At 39.1% G+C, this 17011-nt stretch overlaps 1 protein-coding gene across 1 annotated transcript in view; it reads right to left on the bottom strand.

Annotated features, from left to right (window-relative positions):
• cc2d2a (coiled-coil and C2 domain containing 2A) overlaps window positions 1–17011 on the bottom strand; it is a 49952-nt gene that overhangs the window by 9314 nt on the left and 23627 nt on the right. The window contains exons 16-24 of the mRNA XM_073822651.1: window positions 11793–11996; window positions 11296–11388; window positions 8865–8956; window positions 5006–5173; window positions 4817–4922; window positions 4608–4717; window positions 2824–2920; window positions 2618–2716; window positions 1166–1342 (exon numbers count right to left, since the gene is read on the bottom strand). Of these exons, the coding sequence (XP_073678752.1) occupies window positions 1166–1342; window positions 2618–2716; window positions 2824–2920; window positions 4608–4717; window positions 4817–4922; window positions 5006–5173; window positions 8865–8956; window positions 11296–11388; window positions 11793–11996 (1146 nt within the window). The remainder of the gene's footprint in view (window positions 1–1165; window positions 1343–2617; window positions 2717–2823; window positions 2921–4607; window positions 4718–4816; window positions 4923–5005; window positions 5174–8864; window positions 8957–11295; window positions 11389–11792; window positions 11997–17011) is intronic.

Raw genomic sequence — 17011 nt, 5'->3', positions numbered from 1 at the left:
AACCAGCCCTTTCTCTTCTCATGGAAGACATGCGATGCAATACTAAACAGTCTCTCTCTGCCGACTTGTTTGCTGCATTCGTGCGTGGCTCTGTTTGATCACGTCATGCTGTTCAGTATTACTTATTTGCCCTTTTCGCTTATTCTAAAAATTTTGGTTGCTGAATATACGGTGAATCCCTAGTCAGCAACTCAACTGACATGTTTAAGGCCCAGAAAGGTAGTAAAGACATCAATAAAATAGTCTGTGACATCAGTGGTTCCACCTTAATGTCCTTACTACCTTTCTGGCAGTTTTGTCTATGCAGAAAAAAATGTAATATAAAATATCATAATTTGTGTTTCAAAGATAAACAAAGGTCTTACAGCTTTGGAACGACACAAGAGTAATTAATTAATGACAGAAATTTCATTTTTGGCTGAACTATCCCTTTAAAATCCCAGAAGGTCTTACTGGTCTAAATAAAATGGCACAAGTAAGCTACAAGTAATACTAGCTAAGCTCTATGATGCTCCCAGATGGTGTTGATTACCACCAAATCATTCTGACTCATTTCTCCATTTCTCCAAAACAAACGAAAATCATGTTTACAGTAGCCTAATACAATGACATATAATTGAAGTCTGTGGAGCTAGACATTCTGGCCAGACAATGTGTATTTGTCAATGCAATTTTAGTAGTTTTGGTCATTCCACATCAAATGTGTTTTATATTTAAGCTGTAAAGTTTTTATATTGTCTTTTTAGACAGTTCTAGGTTATGGTCAGCAGATTTTTCTCCATGTAAACACTTTTTGTATATCCAGAATACCATGTGAAAATCTCCCAGTTTACTGGCTTTTGTAAAGTTAGTAATCAATTTCATCACACTGGCATGATGCTAATGCTAAAGCATTTTGGTGATATTTTGAAAAAAAAATGTGTTTAATGTTTATGTTGGTATAGTGCTTTGCCCCATAGACTTCCACTGTAAACAAACATGATTCAGACTCTAAATATGTTACCTTTACTTCCTTCATCTATTAAAAGCAGTCAAAAAAGAAAAACAGAGAGAGAAAGAGAAGAAAAACAATACTGAACCAAAAATAATAAAAATCTTATTTTTATGAACATAATTTTTTATCATCACGTAACACTTGATGGTAATGCAGATTTGGCTGTTGTACCTTTTCTCGGATGGTGTCTCCGGGAACCAGCTGGGGTTCGATGGTGATGAAGAGGCTGAGGAAGGTTCCTTCACTCAGGCTGCGGATGGCGTCATATCCACCTTCACTGCCCAAACTACGCTCCTTACTGTATCCCAGCAGCACCGGAGGAGTGGACACCTTAAACGTCCCATCAATCTAAACAAATCACAATCAATCAGCTTTACTGAAATAAACCAGTCAGTCAAATTTAAAAGACATACATTCAGTCAACCTATCAGGTTTCCCATTACCAAAGAGAAGTATACTTGACGTTTATTTAATTAAGTATACTTAAGTAAAGTTCAGGCATATTTTAGGTATACTTTATGAAGTATACAAATATCATTGTACTAGTAGTATATTTTTAAGTGCACTATTTCAATACTGGTTGGGACTAAATTGGCCCACTTTCTAGTATATAAAAGTATACTTTAAGTATAACAGTAGTAAACTTTGAGTACACAACTAGTTTACATCTATGTTTTCAGTTTGCACTGTAAGTATACTAAAAATTAACTTATATGTTTACTGATAGTTTACTAATTAAATACTTTTTATGCATTTTTAGTACACTTTGAAGTATAGTCTCGTTTAGTAGTTTTATACTGCAGGTAAACTCGTACGTTTTCTTTAAGTGAACTTTACATCATAATTCAAGTATACTTCTATGTCCCTATTTAGGTATTAATTTGTATATATTTTGTTATTTGAATATCTGAACATACAAAACATCAAAAGAAAGAACAGGGTATCTGCTTGTAAACAAAAACATGTTATTCTAGCTTAATGCATTCTTTGTTATAAACACTTGAATGTGGGTAAGTTTCATAAATAAAAAATAAATAATTAAACAACACTTTGAACAAAAAGCTAAAAAAAAAGACTATGCATGATCATCAAAACGTAGATGGAGTCGATCAACACCCAAAAGCTTGAAAGTCATTATTACCTCTTCATGGGTCGACATTTTATTCCATAACGTTACACAGTTTTCCATATCTATGGTTTTGATGCTGTTTTATGTCTGACGATTGTGTTAAATTACATGTAGAAGCATCTGTTGTTTCGGTTTCTTCTTCACTTGTGTTTTGGAAAATCAGTACAGAAGATGTGTAATAGCGCTCCTAGCATATAACAGTGAAAACGGATTCTCAGAGCACAAGTATAGCTCAAATATATTGAGACAAGTATACTTAAATGTCATTTTAAGTATATTTCTGAGAAGTGTATAAGGAAAATTTCTGAGATGTACATAAAAGTAGACTGAAAGTATACTTTTTTAGTTTAACAGAAGTATACTAATAGCACACTTAAATAAACTTCTTTTTTGTAAGGGTTATTTTAGAGCATATTTTCATTATACATACATGCTTATACAAAAGTAGAAAGTATGATGTGCTCTGTATGTAGTGTTAGTGTTTGGTATCTTACCCGAGACTGCAGGTAGATGGTGCTGAAGGGAATCTTGATGGAGCCGAGCCAGTGCCGCTCTATGCGGGTGTGAATGGTGTTGCCTCTCTCCCGCTCATCCTGACCGAGTTAAAGCAGACAGGTCAGCTCATTATCGCATTAGGGGGTTGAAATGACTCTGGGAATGGGCCATAAACACATCAGAGGCACATTTGAGTGTTTCTCACCTCCACCACATCATAGAGGACCTCATCGAAAATGTTGATGAAGACCTCATCTCTGACCGACTGCAGACTGGTGGAGCTGTAGTCTCCGTTTGGAGCACTGAGATAAAACAGAAAATGTTGATTCACACCATACACATCCTGAAACTCAATGAGAAAATAACATTGTGATTAAGGTTAAGATTAGGTTAGGCAGGAAGAGGATGCTGTCTTTTAATTTTTTGGCCAAAATATTATGCAGCATCACAAAACAAAACACTCAGTTACATTAAACAATTTTTTTTGTTGTATGTAAATATATTTTTAAAAAAAGTATATGCTTTATTAAATACTGGAGAAGTATAATTTATTAAGTTTTTTTTTTTTAATTAAAAAAAAAAACATCAATCATCAATGCAGATCATCAAGAAAAAACGTTCATATTTTGTCAAAAAATATTATTGATATTTTAAAAATAATAATAATATATTTTTTTTATATTAATACATATTTATTCTTATTCAGTATTAGGAAATATCAAGATAAAGAATGAAAGAAATGACCATTTATCCAGAAATCTTAATACACATTTAATTTTTTAAAGTCTAGAAGTATGAAAATCTACATTTTGTCAAAAGAAATAGTAAATATTACTGACATAAATATATATTAAACAGTATTTATTCTTATATAATAATGGAGAATATCAAGAATAATAAAAAATGAAAATTATTGAAGTATAAAAGTTATAAATATTATACCATTTTATTAAAAAAAAAATGTGCATCATTCAGTACTAGAGAATAGTAAAGAAAAACATTTTAACACCCAGTTTTACCTTTGTACACTACCAGTCAAAAGTTTTTGAACAGTAAGATTTTTAATGTTTTTTTTTTTAATGCAGTCTCTTCTGCTTATTAAACCTGCATTTATTTGATCCAAAGTACAGCTAAAACATTATAATTTTGAAATATAAAGTGTTTTCTATTTGAATATATTTTAAAATGTAATTTATTCATGTGATTTTTTGCATCATTACTCCAGTCTCATGATCCTTCAGAAATCATTCTAATATTCTTCATTTTCTGCCCAAAAAACATTTATTATCATTATTAAGTTTAAAACAGCTGAGTAGAATTTCAGGTTTATTTGATGAATAAAATGTTCAGTAAAACATTTATCTGAAATAGAAATCTTTTGTAACATTATAAATGTCTTTGTCATCACTTTTGATCAATTTAAAGCATCCTTGCTAAATAAAAGGTATTCATTTATCTATTTATCAAAGAATCTTGAAAAAAATGTAACCGTTTTATATATTGATAATAATAATGCTAAAAAAAGTTTCTTGAGCAGCAAATCAGCATATTAGAATGATTTCTGAAGGATCAAGACTGGAGTAATGAAGCTGAAAATTCAGGTTTGATCACAGGAATAAATTACATTTTAATTTATATTTAAATAGAAAGCAGTTATATTAAATTGCAATAGTATTTCACAATATTACTGCTTTTGCTGTATTTTGGATCAAATAAATGCAGGCTTAGTGAGCAAAAGAGACTTTCAAAAAACATTAAAAATCTTACTGTTGAAAAACTTGAACTGCTAGTATAATTTTTGTTTGTCATTAGGTTATCTCTCAGAGTCACTGCCAGTGTAAAGCCACACATATGAGCCACTTATGAGATTCTGTTCCAGTTAGAAGGCTGCTTTTGAAGACAGCTGTCTGAGTAGTAGGCAGTAGTAACACTTAGAGTTTATGATTTTATACTGGCTTTTCATGTCAGCGCTGTAGGTTTAAGTCTGACCTGAATGGCAGAACAATTTCCTCATTCCAGCAGGGGTTTGGCCCCTCAGCGGTGGACGTCTGAAGCACTGAGCGCTGGAAAGACACCTCCACAAATGGTCTGATCAGAGGCTACAGTACAGATACAGCACATGAACACATAAAGGTACAGTCAAATATTATTACAGGTAAATGTACAGGTATGGTGCAGTGATGCAGTTGCGCTGTTACCTGTCCGAAGGGCCACTCGCTGCCCCGTTGGGGTGTTTGAGACAACACAGGAGCTGCAAACGGCTCTGCGAATGATCGCCCAGACTTAGCCGACACAGGGGGTTTGCTGAAAATACAGCAAAAATACATACAATAAGTGAAATTGATCATATAATGTCTTCTTATTGGTCAACTTGTGTGTACAGGTACCTGGCGTAAGGTCTGCGGATGGGGATGTCGTATCCTCTGATGATGTTGACCAGGAGTTTGATGTCTCCATCTGAGAGGTTCTGAGCCGTCACCTTCTTCCTCTCCTTCCTGAGAGGCTTCAGGGGCCGTTTGGGCTCGGCCAGTTTGAACAGGTTCCAGCCTAACACCCTGAAAAAGCGTCAGCTGAGAGTCAGTGTGGAGATATCCCATAATACACTGTGGCATTATTAAGGGATTTGAGTTAACGTTCAACATGAACAATAGACACTGGGACAGGACTTTATCGGCCTCACATACAGTGAGTGCATTTATTTAGTTTCTATTTCTATCCTGAACACACACAAACACACATCTACTAACAATTGTTGATGTTGAACACATTTCTGACAGACTGTTAGTCAGTGCATTAGTGACAGAGATTCATCAGTGACTCTTTCTGTACATTATTACACAGTAGATGGTGACTCTTTACCATTGATAAAGAAATTATTAGTCTATAATTTTAATGGTAGGCTTATTTGAACAGTGAGAGACAACAAACAACAAACAAATCCAGAAAAATGCATTTCAAAAGATGTTATAAATTGTTTTGCATTTTAATGAGTGAAATAAGTATCTGACCCCTTCGCAAAACATGACTTAGTACTTGGTGGCAAAACCCTTGTTGGCAATCACAGAGGTCAGTTGCTTCTTGTAGTTGGCCACCAGGTTTGCACACAACTCAAGAGGGATTTTGTTCCAATCCTGTCTGCAGATCCTCTCCAAATCATTAAAGTTTTGAAGCTGACGTTTGGCAACTGGAATATTCAGCTCCCTCCACTATTTTTCTCTGAGATTAAGGTCTAGACACTGGCTAGGCCACTCCAGGACCTTAAACCTTAAATGACATCATTAACTAACCTCTCCCTCCTTCATTTTTTCAGGTTCGACATCAACTTTCTAAGTATTCCTCAATCTATTCATTATACACAATAAATATTAAAAAAAACACATGAAACAACATCTGTTTTCTGATTATTTTTTTTAAAAAGTGTATAGTATTGCTAGACACCCGAGGTGTGTAATAGTGTAAGTATATTTTTTGTGCGCAAAAATATGTAAATAGCTGATGACTAAATGCATGCAATTCACCTTTATGTGGCACTGTTTAATAATGACGTGATGTTTTACTCATAACTATGGCAGGCATAAAACAAAAGAATATCATCAGCAAAAGTTGAACTGGTTTGAATGGCTTTACTGCAGAGCAATTACTGTACTGAATAAAATATAAATGTCACTGTCATTTGATGGTGGATGTGGTGAATAAGCTGCCAGTGCTCAAAATATTGACTCTGAAGTCATTGAAAACGATAGCTTTGAGAATATGGTTGAGATCGTGAATTTGAGCCAGATGCTGAATGTACTGTGGAAGTGCGTTCTGACGAAAAATCATCTGGGCAAATTGATCCCTTGAATGAATGAATGAATGAATGAATGAATGAATGAATGAATGAATGCCACTCCTTTGTTGCCTTGGCCGTGTTTTGGGTCATACCTATCCACGCCCCATTGTCAAAGCCCTGGCCCTTATGGTACATGGCCTCGTCCATCGTCCCGTTAATGCGGTGCAGTTGTCCTGTCCCCCTTAGCAGAAAAACACGCCCAAAGCATAATGTTTCCACCTCCATGTTTGATGGAGAGGATAATGTTCTTGGGGTCATAGGCAGCATTCCTCCTCCTCCAAACATGACGAGTTGAGTTGATGCCAAAGAGCTCGATTTTGTTCTCATCTGACCACAACACTTTCACCCAGTTCTCCTCTGAATCATTCAGATGTTCATTGGCAAACTTCAGACGGGCCTGTACATGTGCTTTCTTGAGCCCCCTGCCCACCTTGCGGGAGCTGCAGGATTTCAGTCCTTCATGGCATAGTGTGTTACCAATTGTTTTCTTGGTGACTATGGTCCCAGCTGCCTTGAGATCATTGACAGGATCCTCCCGTGTAGTTCTGGGCTGATTCCTCACCGTTCTCATGGTCATTGAAACTCCACAAGGTAAAATCTTGCATGGAGCCCCAGACCGAGGCAGATTGACAGTTATTTCGTTTTTTTCTTCCATTTGAGAATAATCGCACCAACTGTTGTCACTTTCTCATCAAGCTGCTCGGCAATGGTCTTGTAGTTCTTTCCAGCCTTGTGTAGGTCTACAATCTTGTCCCTGACATCCTTAGACAGCTCTTTTGTCTTGGCCATGGTGGAAAGTTTGGAATCTGCTTGATTGATTGCCTCTGTGGACAGGTGTCTTTCATACAGGGTAACAAACTGAGATTAGGAGCACTTCCTTTAAGAGAGTGCTCCTAATCTCAGATCATTACCTGTATAAAAGACACCTGGGAGCCAGAAATCTTGCTGATTGATAGGGGATCAAATACTTATTTCAATCATTAAACTGCAAATCAATGTATAACGTTTTTGAAAAATGTGTTTTTCTGGATTTTTTGTTGTTATTCTGTCTCTCACTGTTAAAATAAACTATAGACTGATCATTTCTTTGTCAGCATACGTACAAAATCAGCAGGGGATCAAATTATTTTCTTCCTCACTGTATAAGTGAAATTGAATCATTCAATCAATCAATTAATTAAAAAAAAAACAGATTTACTCTGGAACTAAATAAGTGACTAGGTCTTACTCATTAACTTCATATCACAAACACATGATTTATTAATTTACATACTGAGAGTAACAAAAGGTTGTAAAGGAAAGGGTGACTAAAGGCTATAAGGCCTACGTTTTTGATACGTTTTCCTGTGTGTGTAAATATGAACAATCTATATAATTAATGATGAATGAGACCCACTATTTTATGAGCGAGTCATTGAATCAGGTACTCAATGAATTTGTTTGAAAAACATATTCATTCAGGAATAAACCACCGACTGCTCTAAATTGTTTGTTGGTGGAGCCAAGTAACTGGCAAGACTTACAAACATGAGAGTTACTCTATATTCACTTTTTGTTTACTGAACTGCTGTATAAAAGCAATACACTCATGATCATGCTATTTTTCTGAATATCAATATGGCTGTGAAAGTTAAATTATCTTTGACTTGTTCCTCACACATATACGTTTGAGAATCTACATTCAGCTGAACATCTCTTTTAGTCTTTAGTTCCCACAAAGGAAAGGAAGTCATATGGGTTTGGAATAACATGAGGGTGAGTAAGTAAATACATAGTTGCTCTAAACATACACTGTCAGTACTCACCAGAAGATCAAACACACAAACACTCTCTGAGTGTGGGATCTGCACATTAACACACACACACACACACACACACACACGCACACTTTACACTGACTAACTCTACATAGAATGGCACCTTATGAACACAAAGATCTGAGGGGGAGGAACACGAGAAAAATAAAGGAATACGTTAGACTGAAAACAGAACAGAAAAATCCTCAGAACATACCCAGCACCTGGACCACTGAATATACAAACATACAAGAGAAAAAAAGAGAAATAAAAGAAAGGAGCTGTCAAATAAAGATAACTATACCAATTCAAAATTAGACAAAACCTCTCTCTCTGCAGTCTATGCTCAATCCAGTCATCGAAGACTGCTGATGGCATAAACTGCCATCAAACATGCTAATCTTCTATGTAAGCATTATTAAATGTAAGGAACTGCAGTGCATGAATTGGATTTAGCTTCAAACTAAAAAGTCAGCATTTGTTACTGTGTCAGCCGGGCAAAACCTAATCTAAATTTGACTTCTAGAAGTGAGTGGACTGTTATAGATGAGGATTCCTTCAGAAAGCCTCTATTTAAAGTATGCAGAAGTGAATTAGATCAACAAAAGAGCTGTTTACCCGATACTGGGAACCTCGTCCTCTGAAACCACATCGGACAGGATGAAATGATGCTTCGCTATGAGGAAACGATTAATGACTGACTCCCGCACCTAAGACAGAGAGAAAAACAAAGAATTTGATTTTAAGGGCCCTGTTCTGCAATCCAAACATACCACATTTATCCTGTATATAACTCACATTAATGTTCACTGTATTATATATAATTCAAATATAAAGAAGACAAAACACAAAAAGATATTTAGAGTGAGCAAGATTTTTGTTTCAAAGTAATTAATATTTTTATTCCGCAAAGCTGCATCAGTACAGAAATGTATAATGTTACAAAAGATTTCTATTTCAAATACCTGCTGTTTTTTTAACTTTCACCAAAGAATCTCAGAAAAAAGGTATCATGGTTTATACAAAAATATTAGGCAACACATCTGGTGTTGATACATTAATAATTAGAAATGTTTCTCAAGCAGCAAATAAGCATGTTAGAATGATTCTGAGGTATCATGTGACACTGAAGACTGAAGTAATGATGCTGAAAATTTAGCTTTGATTACATGAATAAATTTGAACATTTATTAAAATTGAAAACAGTTATTAAGTTGGCTTCTCCTAGAAAACTACAATCGCCGAAGTCAGGTCAGACCTTCAGACTAGTCTGACTCTGTGTACTTTATCTTTTCTAACTGATCCAACTTAGGTTTTCGTAAACCCGACTATCAAACCACCAAAAATCCTACAGACTTTCATTGAGGGGGTGAAAACTTATATAAAGTGACACAAATGGTGTATTTAAACTGTCTACTGCTTTAGCAAGGCTTAACAACTCCCTTTTTCAGGTTTAGCTGGTTTTAACTTATTTTTTACTGAATCAACTGGTCTTAGCTGGTTGTTAACATTTTTTTTCTTTTTTGTTTTAATCAGCTGGTTTTAGCTGGTTTTTGGATGGCTTTTTGCTAAACCACCTAGGTTTAGCTGGTTTCATTTTTTTTGGCTAAACCAGCTGGTTTTTAGCTGTTTATTTTTTATTTTTTTTTACTGAATCACATGGTCTTAGCTGTTATTATCGTTTGGTTTAGGTGGTTTTGGTGTGTTTTCGTTAAATTATTTGGTTTTAGCAGTTTTATTTTTGCTAAATCAGCTGGTTTTAGGATGGCTTTTTTCTAAACCACCTAGCTTTAGCTCGTTTTAAACTTTTTTTTTGCTAAATTAGCTGTTTTTTAGCTGTTTTTGTTTTACTGAATCAACTGGTCTTAGCTGGTTGTTAACATTTTCTTTTCTTTCTTTTTTTTTTAAATCGGCTGGTTTAGGTGGTTTTTAAGTGTTTTTGCTAAATTATTTGCTTTTAACTGGGTTTTAACAGGGTTTTTTTGCTAAGTCAGCTGGTTTTAGCTGTTTTTTTTTTTTGCTAAATCAGCTGGTTTTTATCTTTTTTTGCTAAATCAGCAGGTTTTTAGCTGGACTTAGCTGGTTGTTAACATTTTTTTGGTTCAAATCAGCTGGTTTAGGTGGTTTTTAGTTGGTTTTGCTAAATTATTTGGTTTTAGCAGTTTGCTTTTTGCTAAATCAGCTGGTTTTAGCTGGTTTTTGGATGACTTTTTTCTAGCTTTAGCTGGTTTTAAACTTTTTTTTTTTTGCTAAATTAGCTGTTTTTGTTTTACTGAATCAACTGGTCTTAGCTGGTTGTTAACATTTTTTTTAAATCGGCTGGTTTAGGTGGTTTTTAAGTGTTTTTGCTAAATTATTTGGTTTTAACTGGGTTTTAGCAGGTTTTTTTGCTAAATCAGCTGGTTTTTATCTTTTTTTGCTAAATCAGCTGTTTTTTAGCTGGACTTAGCTGGTTGTTAACATTTTTTTGGTTCAAATCGGCTGGTTTAGGTGGTTTTTAGTTGGTTTTGCTAAATTATTTGGTTTTAGCAGTTTGTTTTTTGCTAAATCAGCTGGTTTTAGCTGTTTTTGGATGGCTTTTTGCTAAACCACCTAGGTTTAGCTGGTTTTAAACAGTTTTTTTTTCACTGAATCAGCTGGTTTTAAGCTTTTATATCAGTTTATATAAAAGCATATTTTAGTGCTAGAAACATGCCTGCAATATGTTAATCATGCAAACAACATGCTAATTATATTAGATTTTCAAGCTAGCAATGTACCATCAACATCTATCTGATCTGTCTATCTAAACTTTAAAACTTAAAGCTTTTACAACTCATTTAAACTTCAAGGCTAGGCTTTCTCAGACCAACTTCAAAGTTTGTTCTCAAACTACTCATCAAATGTCACAATATTACTGTTTTACTGTATTCTTGACCAAATAAATGCAGCCTCGGTGAGCAGGTGAGACTTTTTTCAAAAACATTTTTAAAACATCCAATAGACTCCAAACATTTGAAAGATAGTGTAAGTAAGAAAGTAAAATAACTCAATTTCACTTTTCACTCACTCTTTGCAGATATTTGGCCACAAGGGCTCGATGTGCATCAATGTGTTCTTTGGTATCAATGATCTCGCCCTCCTTTAGTCTCTTCTCATAATCCTGAAACAAGATTATTACACAAAACGGCTGTTCATTCTTACACATATTTAATAAGCATATGAAATAATTACTGGTACATACTTCCTTAAAAGAAAAAAAAAACATTATTGCGTTGCACTACAGCTGCTGGAAACCTGGCTTCTTGCTGTGAAAATGTCTTGCATAGAAATCTGCTCGACACTAGGTGGTGCTATAATAAATGTTAAGAATTTACTTTTTTTCAGTGTTGCAGTGCAATTGTTGACTCCTGCCTGGAGAGTCTCATGTTTTATTTTGAAATCATTGGCGATTCATCAAGTCAAGACACCCGCTGTCTGCACTGATCATTGTTTCCCAGAAGTTCAGCATGTCTGTTACAACACTGATGGACACAGACAGTTTTAATAGAGGTTAAGTGATCTCACCTGGAACAGTTTTTCGGATATTTCCCGTTCCACTGAGGGAACGCATTTAAAGTGACGGAACTCCGGCACCTCCTGACTCCGCAGCCTCAGGAGACGGAAGCGGCGAGAGCGCTGCAGCTCCTCATCGGTCAAGAAATTAAACTCCTCCTGAAGCTGCTCTAGGCGGAAATATTCAGACACCGCTACGTCTCCACCACTCACCACCTGCAGAGAAAAAGGGAGAGACACAAAGACAAAAGACAGATTCTTATTGGTATTCTCTACTGTGGTGTTAAGTGGACAAACATTTTTTAATAATGACTAAACTGCATATTTTAGTTATTTAACTAAACATTTGAGAAATCCTCACACTCATTAGCAGATGCCTTTCTGGATACACTAGAGGTGTGGTTTAGTTTGATAAGGCAAAAAATTAAAATTAAACAATGGAAAACAACAATGGAGGTCCGTTATCCCTTACTTAAAGGAGAAGTTAACTTCCAGACTTCTATTGTGCCCCTTAGTTTGAACTTCCAAAATGCAGTTTAAATGCAGCTTCAAATGGCTCAAAATGATCCCAGCCGATGAAGAAGGGTCAATTAGAGTAGGTCAAAAGGCTCCCATCTCATTTTGTCCTCCAACTTCAAAATCGTCCTACATTGCTGTTTTACCTTTTTTTGCAAAGGGCATCTGATCCTCTTTGCATGCTCAATCTTTACACACTGGATCTGCAGCGATGTAGGATGATTTTAAAGTTGGAGGAGAAAATGAGATGGATTCAACATACTCTAACTGTCTTTAACTGCAATACACAGTTCACGCAGAGCTAGACAAGACAAGCTTTTGAAGTTAAAAAGTACATCAATTGTCATTTTTTTTTAGAAAATAACTGATCGTATTGAAGCTGCATTTAAACTGCATTTTGGAAGTTCAAACTCGGGGGCACCATAGGTGATGTTTCATTAACAAATTTCAGGAGGAGCTCGCGCAGATAATTAACACGGCCAATTCATCATCAGCAATCACTCCCTATCCAATCACTCTCCCTATCCCATTACTACAGTCCCTTTAAATAACCAAGCAGTCCTACCTTCAGCTATCTCTGATTCCAGCATTGGCACTCCCAATCGCCGCAACATGTCCGAGATTCACTCGTCCTCCGAGGATTATTCCTCTGATACAGACAAACCTGCAGCTCATCCGGCCTTCATCCAGGTCGCCGCTCAGGCCACCAGCGCTCCACAGGATCCACTAATCGAGCCCGCCGCTGCATCACGGGGCCGCAGGCCCTCACGCACCGCTGCTGCTCGCACTCCGAGCAGTGTTGTTTTAGTTTTAGTCAACGATGGCGAAATCATTTCGTTGACGCCACTTTTCATGAGGATAACGAGCCGATGACGAGATAAAAATGGCTCGTTGATGACTAAAACATGACGAGACTTGCGTGAGTTTTCGTTGATGAGACGGGTGGTCCGTCAGACGTTTAAAATGCATGACATTTCTGCTTATCGTGCATGCCAATCAAAACCTTAAACGTTTTGATGCCGCTATGGCAAGCCGTTTTAGCATTAAATACTCTTTGCCATACTAGCATGGCAAGCCGTTTTAGCATTCCATCCTTGTTTGTCTTTTATGTTTTAAAACACTCCTTATTGCAATTATTGGTGAAAATAGTCGATCCGGAAGCTCACATTGTGTTGAACTAGATCTGCTATTTTCAGAACTTACAAGTGACACTACCCAACAGCAAAATACTTACCGACCTACATTAATTTGTTAAAAGACTTTTTCCCCTTTTTAGACTAAAACCTTTTTGGCTTTCGTCGACTAAAATTGGACTAAAACTAACAAGCATTTTAGTCCATAAGACTAAATCTAAGATGGTTGTCAAAAAACAACACTGCTCCGAGACGCCAGCTTACGCTTATGCAGAGCCCCCTACTCCACGTCAGGACGCAGCAGAAGGCGGTCACCGAGCTTGGGCCACGCCCCGGACACCGCAGTCTCCAGCCACGCCCATCCCGCTCGATCCTCGAAGCGGGAGCTCGCCGCTCATGCTGTCAGAGAGCCGGCCATCGCCTCCACAAGCCGCCGCAGCAGCACGAGCTCGCCCACTCCAGCAGCCGATTCCCGTCCGCAACCCTTGCCCCTCCTTTCTCTCCCCTTCTCATGGCCCGCAGCACCGCCTTCCGCTCATAGCACGAGCATTCCCCCGCTCATGCCACAAGCACCGGCGCTCCCCATTCCCCCTCTCTTCCCTTCTGTTTCCTCCGCCCCAGGAGCCGTCCCCAGCGCGAGCATGCCTCTACCCTCGCAGGCTCCGACGCACGCCATTCCCCCTCTCTTTCCCCCCTTCTTTTCCGTCCCAGGAGACGGCTGCAGCTCAGGTTTACCGCCACTACCGGTCCCGGTAGCCACTTTCCCTCCTCCTCAGGCCCGTCCTCCCTTCTCATTGGCCTCAGCCACACCCCTTCCAGCCCCGCCAAACGCTTTAGCGCAGGAACCTCCCCCAGTTTCCAACTCCATCAGGACCCAGATACTAGCAGGTCTCACACATGGATTCCACCCCGGCGTCCTGAGCCTCCCCTCCCAAAACCTCATCTGCCCAAATCTCCACTCCGCTCTCACCGAACCCGAAATAGTGGACGGCCTAATTAAAAAGAAATAGACTCAAATTTCATGATAGGCCCCTTTTCTGTTCCTCCCTTTAGCATCTATCGAGTCAGCCCCATCGGCGTTGCCACCAGAAAATTCTCAGGCAAAAACGCCTCATAATTGATCTTTTATCTCCGCATAATTCCCCATTCCTTAGCATTAACAGCCTCATTCCACTCGAAGAGTTTTCTCTTCACTATCACGATGTCGACCAAGCCACTACCTTGATTAAAGCAGGTTGCGGCGCTTGGTTGGCCAAAGTCAATATTACTTCTGCTTTCAAAGTTACGCCCATCCACCCAGATTTCTGGCACTTATTTGGCATTTGCTGGAAAAACGAATTCTATTTCGCCGTCCGCCTCACATTTGGTTGCAAAAGCAATCCAAAAAAAAAAAAAAAAAAAAAAAAAATCTTCGACACGCCGTCGGAGGCAATTTGCTGGATCCTCTCCAACAATTACAGTTTACCCTATCTGATTCATCTTTTAGACGATTTCCTAATCATCTCACCCCCAGATTCCGTCCCAGCCGCACACCTCTTGACATCCCAAAGCTTTTCTCAGAGCTCGGGATTCCCCTCGCCCAAGACAAAACCGAGGGTCCTAGCACTTCCATCGAATTTTTGGGCATCAATTTAGATTCCCAAAAATTCCTGGCTTCCCTGCCCAAAGAAAAGATTGACAGAACAATTCTAGTAGCTTCCACTTTGTTAACAAACTGTTGTTGTACAAAACGCGAGCTGCTATCCATTCTGGGTCATCTAAATACCGCGATGCGCATCATCCCACAAGGCCGCCCCTTTATCTCCCATCTCCTCTCCCTCTCCTCCTCCGCCCACGCCCTTGAGGACCGCATTTCCATAACTGATTCTTGCCGCAAGGAGCTCAGCTTATGGATTTCCTTCCTTAAACAGTGGAACAGCTATCGTTCTTTTACAGCAATTTGGTTTCTTCCCCAATTGATATCGAATTATATACCGACGCCGCCCTCTCCGTCGGCTTTGGAGGTTTCCTCCGGGGCCGCTGGTTCGCTTCTACCTGGCCCCCAGAGTTGGCAAATTTACCCCTCCAGCTATCATCCTCAGCACTATTTGAGCTTTACCCATTAGTGGCCGCAGCTTCCCTATGGGGCAAAGAATGGTCCGCCACCAGCATCGTCGTCCAAAACGACAACGCAGCTACCGTGCACTGCATTAACAAAGGCCGTTCCCACTCCCCCGTACTCATGCCTTTGCTCAGATGTTTGATTTGGATTTCAGCTCGTGACCAATTTATCATAACTGCAAAACACATCCCCGGGTCAAAGAATCAAATCGCTGACTCTCTCTCTCTCATTTTGTTTTTCAGAAATTCAGATCGCTGGCTCCAGAAGCGGACCCACTCCCAACCCCAGTCCCTCCTTATTCAGAACTGATATTCCCATAACCCTCCCCCTAAGGCCTCTTCTCGAAGCATCCATCGACTCCATTCTCCAAGCAGTCTCCCTCAGGACTCTCCAATCCTACCTCACAGCGTGGAAATGCTTTAAAACTTTCCACGCCGCCTACAGCTTACCTTTCCCCGTTTTATCCCTGCTCACTGTCACCTCATTTATCTCCCACCTCAATTCCCATAAAAACCTCCAAGCTAGCTCCATCAAAGCATACCTTAGCGGTATTCAGTTTTTTCACAAACTGTGTCACGGCTCGCCTTCCCCTCATATAACTAATTCCCAGACCTCCCTTCTCATCAAAGGCATCCAAAAAACCCAGCCCGACCGCCCAGACCCCAGACAACCTATCACTTTAAATATTTTGACCAAATGCATCTCCTCCCTCCGCAAAGGCTACCATTCCATCCACACTGCCCACACACTGGACGCCATGTTCATCCTGGCTTTTTCGGTTTCCTCAGATGCTCTGAGCTCGCCATTACATCCAGTTTTAACCCAGCCATTCACCCCACCATCTCCGACCTAACCGTGCTAGACGGCGATACCATCTCTTACTTTATTAAACAAAGCAAGACAGACCAAATAAAGAAGGGCCATTTCATTTATATTTTTAACCTCCAAACTCCCCTCCAACCATTCCAAACCCTCCTAGCCTTCCTTTGCCACAGGAAATCCCAATCCTCCCTCCCCTCTGACCCCCTCTTTACTGATGATGCCAACCGCCCTGCCACACGCTTCTGGTTCCAAAAGCACCTGAAGTCTGTCTTGCTTCTCTCTGGTACCCCAGCAGACAACTTCTCCAGCCATTCATTTCGCATAGGCGCAGCAACTACAGCCGCCCAAAAAGGTCTCTCCCAACAGCAGATCCAAGCGCTCGGCCGCTGGTCATCTGAAGCTTTCAAGAGCTACATTCGAGCAGATCGCTCTTTTATCAGGGAAACACACCAAACCCTAATCGGCCAACCCGTTTTACCGCCAGCCCACCCCCGTCCACGCCATCTCTAGCCGCTTCAACCACCCCCTCGGCGTCCCTTTTCCTTGGGACATCCTGCCTTCGTCAAAACCCCAGCTTATTCCCCTACGCGCAGCAATGCGCGCCCCCGCTGGAGCCCCCCTTACGCACAACAGTGCTCGCCCCGCTTTTCCCGTCACGC

Source organism: Garra rufa, chromosome 18 (genome assembly GCF_049309525.1).
Source record: "Garra rufa chromosome 18, GarRuf1.0, whole genome shotgun sequence".
In the NCBI taxonomy this organism is placed as follows: Eukaryota; Metazoa; Chordata; class Actinopteri; order Cypriniformes; family Cyprinidae; genus Garra; species Garra rufa.
Note: the sequence above shows the minus strand (reverse complement) of the source record. Positions and strands in the feature narration are given on the sequence as shown.